Source organism: Aphanomyces astaci (assembly GCF_000520075.1).
Source record: "Aphanomyces astaci strain APO3 unplaced genomic scaffold supercont1.241, whole genome shotgun sequence".
In the NCBI taxonomy this organism is placed as follows: Eukaryota; Oomycota; class Saprolegniomycetes; order Saprolegniales; family Verrucalvaceae; genus Aphanomyces; species Aphanomyces astaci.
Window position 1 is genome coordinate 12364 of NW_009798504.1, and position 6518 is coordinate 18881.

A 6518-nucleotide genomic window follows, 5' to 3' on the forward strand; every position below is an offset into this window, starting at 1 on the left:
AATCATCACAATGATGCGGCGGCGCACCTTGCACACTTGGACTCCAATGGCAACTTGAACAGTCGTTTCGGGGCTGATCCAGCGATGCAATTTTGCCACGAGCGTGTTCCACGAGCCGTTCAAGTAGGAAATTTCAATGATGACATTCGGGAACGTGTTGGCAGACTGCCTACCGCTCATCGTTTCATCTGCGCGTTGAAGTCTATCCCCCACGTCATGTGTTTGGGATGGCCGATGTTTCAAGGTTCTGCCCATATGAACACCTCCGATATGCTGCAATTGACGCAGAATCGTCCAGTACAGATACCCCGCTGCTTCTTCGTGTACAGCAGACGTCAAACTGTCGATTTCAATGCGACCAAAGGTGGCATCCAACGGAACGTACTCCCAACGTCCAAGGTCGCCTCCGTGTTTTTCTTCCCACTTTCGGAAAGCGTCTTTCGAAATCGACTCACAAACCACAACGGGGGAACTCACGTCATCTTCCTCGTCATCCTCTGGGCAAGTCGCGTTCAGTAGTCGGTCGAGGTACGCATCGTAGCGAATTTTCAGTTGCTTGTTTGCTTGGGCCACCATCATGTGGTGCGTACGAGGCTTCTTCGCAGGATGAGACATGGCGACTGCGCCGACGGGGGATGCTTCAGCTACCTGGGGAAGCCGAATACTTCCAGGAAGGGGCACGCGCCGCGTCTTGCTCTTTCCCGCGGTTGTCAGCATCGAGGGAATTCTTGAACTTGGAGATGTTGGCGGGTTTACATAATCCGGATAAATAATGTTTATCCGGGACAAGCTTTTAACCGGATAGTGTTCGGATAGTTTCAAACAATAGTCGGCGAGATTGGATTCGACGTGTGCGTTCGACGAAATATACCAGACTTAGACGAAAAATGGTGTACTACAGTAGTTAGTACTACTACTAGGTACACCATTTTTCGTTCAGGTTATTTCCGGGATATTTCGTTCAAAGCAGAACTGATTCACGCTATGTGCGTTATGTTCGTCAAGCATTCAATATATTTCGTCCAGACCCTACGACTGATCTCCGGTATATGTTACCCCCCAGGCGGTATATTTCACACTTTGTTCAATATATTTCAAATTATGTTCCATCTATTTCGATCTTCGAAGCAAATCAAGTACTTGAAGTAAATCGCAGGCGATGGATACTTGTCTAAATCATACCATACAGTAGATATTGTGCTATCGAGCATTTTCGGTAGATTCGACGAACGACGTCAAATCCACCTGAAATCGTCGAGACGTCATTTTGCTTGAACTAAATATACTCACTGTGACTCCTGTCCGATACAACGTTGAACTCTTTGTGAAATGGAGAAGCTTGGCAATGCACCGGATACACCTTCCATTTGATTTATCCAAAGTTTCTTTTTTCGAAAATTTAATTGGCTACTTGGGTCCGTCGATTTCTGCGTCGATTTATCGAAATAGATGGAACATCATTTGAAATATATTGAACAGTAAATCTACTACTACCGGGTACATCTACCCCACATGGAAACAGCACAACGTTCGAGCGTTTGCAGCTACCATGTGTACAAGCAAAAACGATTGAATAAGTCAACTTGGATTCCAAATATATCATGCCAACACCACTATCAAACGTCGTTATCACGTTGAACAGCCGGCCCCGCCAGCCACGCGGAGACACGCCGTGGATTTAAACATGGACAGCAAGCTCGCAACGATCGAGAGCACGAGCACTGAAAACGACACGACGAGGACGGCGCCTCCCACGAGGGGGTAGCTTCCCCCCGTCGCTTTGAGCGTCGCGACCGCCGCCTTTTGCGACGGAAACATCACAACGCACAAGCAGCTCAGGACGGTCGTGCCATATGTGACAAGGTACGTGTACGCGACTTGGTGGCGGACGTGCATCGAATCTTGCTGAATGTCGGACGACGACACGTCGAATTGTGCGCAGTAAATGTTGGTCAATACCGATCCAAAGATGCCCGGGAGGTTGCCCACAGTCGTGAGTAGGCCGTACACGATGCCTTCGTGCCCGTCTTCGGCTAACTCGACGATCACAAACACATTCACAGCCCAGGTAGAACCACTGGTTGCGTACGACGTCATAGATGGTGAGAAACTGGACGACGGCGTCGATGGCCGTACTGAGCAGCGTCGTGACCACAATCACAATCCGCCAGTTCCACTGCGTACCGTAGCGACCAGTGGCAGCCAGCACCACCGCGAGAATCAAGTGCCCGAGTACCCCGATCACGGCGTTGTTGATTGATTCGACCTTGGCCCAGTGGTACTTGACGTACGGCGCCGCGGTTGTGGTGAGGTTGGACCCGAGCAACGACGACAAGAAGCTGTACAGCATCACCTGCCACACCGCTCGTTTCTGCACAAGTTTCCAGAATTGCAGCAAGTACGGCCGCAACGGCTGCGGCTCACGCTTGGTGTCGTGGACGCCCCAGTACGTCGCGGGCACTACCGCAAAGTTGACCAGCGCTAGACACCCAAACGCGCCGTTCATGCCCAAGTCCCACGAAAAGCGACCGCCATATGCAGGGGAATTGAGGCAAAAGCCCAGAAAACACGTGGAAACCGCCGCCGAAGCCGACCGCACAGAGTAAATCAGCGACTGGAGCCGCCCGCGGACGTTTTCGGGCTCGCGCTGTGCGTATTCGACCACCAACGCGTCCGCCGCCACGTCCGATACGACGAACGCGATCGTGGCGACTGCGCATGCGAGGGCGATGAAGGTCCCGCGGCGACCGGCGTGAACGTCGACGTCGTGCAGGCGTTGGAAAGGCGTGAGTTTTGCAAGGGGGATGCCGTCGATGGCACGATTGAGGTAGTACGGGGACCCGTGGTCGTGCAGCGCGAGGAAGAGCATGCAACACCCACATGCAATCCACCCGAGGATCATGTACGATTTGCGACGATACCCAAAGAGCGGGGCGCAGTCCGAGAGGATGCCGACAAACACCTTGAGGGACCACCCGCGTCCCATGAGAGCCGTCGCCGCATTGAACTACGACCCTTCCATTGGGGTAACTGAACTGCTGCATGGCACCGATCATCAACCCGACACTGATGTACTGCGCCAAGAGCGAAGTCCCGGCTCGCATAATCCGGTGCGTCCCCGTCCCGCAACGCAGACGACACCTGCTTCTTCAGGGAGACAACATCATCATGCACCGTCAGTGAGGAAGAATTGGGTGGACCTCCACGGCCAGCAGCAGCCACAAGTTCCATCGCCACGGGAGTCGGCGTCGACATGGTGGTTGCCGTGATCAACCGTTTCGAAACGAATAGGGCCATTTGATTGGCTGAACTTTTGGAGCGGTTGGAAGATCTCAAAATCATAAGGCCTTCTGATTGGCTGAATATACTTGACCTTTCTGTATTAGCCAATCCGGTCGGTTCAAAATTTGATTAGCCCTCTACGAAACGTAACTTGATTGGCTGACCTGTCGAGCTTGTGTAGTACAGTATGGCGGCGCAATAGTCGGCTGAGTGTATGGCGATAGGAGTAAACTCCGCAGTCTATGTCAAAGCCATATCGTCCATTTTGGATGAGGTAATCAAGGCATACGAAAAGCAGGAGCGTGTCAACATGACTTGCCTCAAGGTAGAGCCAACATAAACAAAATTGTACTACAACTACAGTAGCATCAAGTTCATTGTACACTTGTAACGTAAAAGTCCAATTTAAGAACACTTTTTCTGCTGCCGGGAAAGGCATGTAACTCGAGTCGTAGGTATCGGATTATAATTCTAGAATATGTTACATGAAGCCAAAATACAGGTCTATTCGGGAGTTAGGAATGCGATATGATTCCTGTTATAATTCATTAGTATCACTCACATCACTTTGTTCAGAAGCAGCTTAAATCAAGCGGTCCAATTTAAAGTGCACCATTTAATCTTAGTCTTTGTATACCCAATTGCATATTTTTTGGGCGGGTAGGTTAAAAACTGCCTTTGCAGGAATTGATTAGCTAATTCGCGTGCACCTTAAATTGGATCGAGCACCTTAAATTGGACTTTTATGTTATCCGAACACTATCCGGTTAAAAGCGTTCCCCGGATAAACATTATTTATCCGGATTATGTAAACCCGCCAACATCTCCAAGTTGAAGAATTCCCTCGATGCTGACAACCGCGGGAAAGAGCAAGACGCGGCGCGTGCCCCTTCCTGGAAGTATTCGGCTTCCCCGGGTAGCTGAAGCATCCCCCGTCGGCGCAGTCGCTATGTCTCATTCTGCAAAGAAGCCTCGTACGCACCACATGATGGTGGCCCAAGCAAACAAGCAACTGAAAATTCGCTACGATGCGTACCTCGACCGACTGCTGAATGCGACTTGTCCAGAGGATGACGAGGAAGATGACGTGAGTTCCCCCGTTGTGGTTTGTGAGTCGATTTCGAAAGACGCTTTCCGAAAGTGGGAAGAAAAACACGGAGGCGACCTTGGACGTTGGGAGTACGTTCCGTTGGATGCCAACTTTGGTCGCATTGAAATCGACAGTTTGACGTCTGCTGTACACGAAGAAGCAGCGGGGTATCTGTACTGGACGATTCTGCGTCAATTGCAGCATATCGGAGGTGTTGATATCGGCGACACATTGAAACATCGGCCATCCCAAACACATGACGTGGGGGATAGACTTCAACGCGCAGATGAAACGATGAGCGGTAGGCAGTCTGCCAACACGTTCCCGAATGTCATCATTGAAATTTCCTACTTGAACGGCTCGTGGAACACGCTCGTGGCAAAATTGCATCGCTGGATCAGCCCCGAAACGACTGTTCAAGTTGCCATTGGAGTCCAAGTGTGCAAGGTGCGCCGCCGTATCATTGTGATGATTCGAGGAGATCCTCTGATTGAGCAAGTGGTCGACTTTGACGTCAAGTCCCATGCGATCATTCCACCAGCAACCTTTCCCTCGTTTCCCCTGCATTTGATTTATCACAACGGCCCACTCCCAGCAGAACTGGCTGGACACGCCAATGACGAAATCGTGCTCGATTTGGCTACACTGCGGGTGCGAATTGCCGAAGCGCTGGCCGAAATGCTGGCTGCTGCTGCTGCAGCTAATGCTGCCGCCCAGTAACTAATAGTATTTTTATCGGTTCTTTGTGTTCTAAACGAGTCGCTGCTTACATGTAACGTAATACCCTGGAATGAAATCGGGTTCTCAAAGTACTCTTCCACTTGTACTACCCGCAGTTTATCAAAATGGTAGCATAATGTTGAGAATTTTAAAATGATACTAGTACTGATTAAAAGAGTATGAAATACTAGTAATAGATAAATATCATTTGTATATGTCGCTCTCATATTAGAAAATCTGAATGCGCAAAACATAATTGAACAGTCAAACGTAGCAACTTTATCAATTCACAATAATTAACAATTTTACGAATTATCTATTTTTTTTCTATATAATCATCATGATCAATTTGGAAAGCAAACCAGAAACTTCGTTTCTTAAAATTGATTTAGATTATAATATAATTTTAAACCATTTCTTGCAGAGAGATTGGTCATCACATGAATTACAAGTATAATTCATTGATTCTATAGAGAATGGATATTCATTTAGAGCATTATATATTGAAACTTCTCCAGATTATGTATGGCTGTCTTTTTGGCTTGCGCAATAAACACAATAATACAAAAAGACAGTAGGTTTAGAGGTTTACTTTATAGTTTCTGTATTTCTTGTTCTACTGCAATCGAGTAAGCATATTTTTTTAATCGCGTTACGTTGACTATTCGTGAACTTCTCTTCTCCGAGATTAATTCCCCTTTTAAGTTCTTTAAATCCCGTTTCACTCAGTGAACAAAGTGAACTACTAAGCGGTAACTCTCTATTGTTTTTTTACGCTATCAGTCGTGGGCGAGTCTAGAACGAGCTGCCCATTGATGGCTCGATTACACGGGAGTTCTTGGTTTTTTTCTATTTTTGTAGCTTGATCATCATACTTAATGTATATTCATATGAATCATCCGGTTCTGCATTTTGCCATGATTGAACAATATGTATATATATCATACCAAGATCAGTTGCTCCCCGTTCAATCCCCATCAGTATCTTCGAAATGCTAGTCAATTACTGCATAATATATATATATAAATATACTATGAATGTTTTATTAAATAAGTTAAAGATGCAAAATATACTATGAATGTTTTATTAAATAAGTTAAAGATGCAAAACAAATATACTTGGAGACCAAAAGTTATATTTGATCATGTTAAAGAAAAGAAAATACATTTCCTGAAGCTGGATACAAGTACATGGCTGATATATTCTATATACTTCCTCTGTTCCAGGTGCCGACATTTCAAAATTCGCATGTTCCAAGTTACTGGCGACATTTCCATTTCATTGGCTGTATTTCTTCAATTTCTATCAATATCGAACATTTATGACATTTCATTGGCATACAATAGCTTTAAGCACTGATTATAAACCAATCTTTTGCGAAAATTCATGCAATATTCGCCCAAATTGAGTGAGGGCTCGATTTTCT

At 46.8% G+C, this 6518-nt stretch overlaps 3 protein-coding genes across 3 annotated transcripts in view; 1 reads left to right on the top strand and 2 right to left on the bottom strand.

The window, feature by feature from the left end:
- The window catches only part of H257_18852 (hypothetical protein), a gene marked incomplete at both ends in the record, with an annotated part of 1927 nt that extends 1210 nt beyond the window's left edge, over nucleotides 1–717 (bottom strand). Inside the window, 2 exons of the mRNA XM_009847983.1 lie at nucleotides 28–202; nucleotides 308–717. Of these exons, the coding sequence (XP_009846285.1) occupies nucleotides 28–202; nucleotides 308–717 (585 nt within the window). The remainder of the gene's footprint in view (nucleotides 1–27; nucleotides 203–307) is intronic.
- A 797-nt stretch (nucleotides 718–1514) lies between these two features.
- Nucleotides 1515–3088, bottom strand: H257_18853 (hypothetical protein). The gene has a single exon (XM_009847984.1). The coding sequence runs from the start codon at nucleotides 2984–2986 to the stop codon at nucleotides 1679–1681; it is 1308 nt and encodes a 435-aa protein (XP_009846286.1). The 5' UTR covers nucleotides 2987–3088; the 3' UTR covers nucleotides 1515–1678.
- Nucleotides 3089–4108: 1020 nt separating this feature from the next.
- Nucleotides 4109–5172, top strand: H257_18854 (hypothetical protein). Its single transcript, XM_009847985.1, has one exon. The coding sequence runs from the start codon at nucleotides 4130–4132 to the stop codon at nucleotides 5090–5092; it is 963 nt and encodes a 320-aa protein (XP_009846287.1). The 5' UTR covers nucleotides 4109–4129; the 3' UTR covers nucleotides 5093–5172.
- The last annotated feature ends 1346 nt before the right edge of the window (nucleotides 5173–6518 follow it).

What these genes read in the sequence shown, in the direction of transcription:
- H257_18854 (XM_009847985.1), top strand. Translation starts at nt 4,130, where the DNA reads ATGCTGACAACCGCGGGAAAGAGCAAGACGCGGCGCGTGCCCCTTCCT.
- H257_18853 (XM_009847984.1), bottom strand. Translation starts at nt 2,986, where the DNA reads ATGGGACGCGGGTGGTCCCTCAAGGTGTTTGTCGGCATCCTCTCGGAC.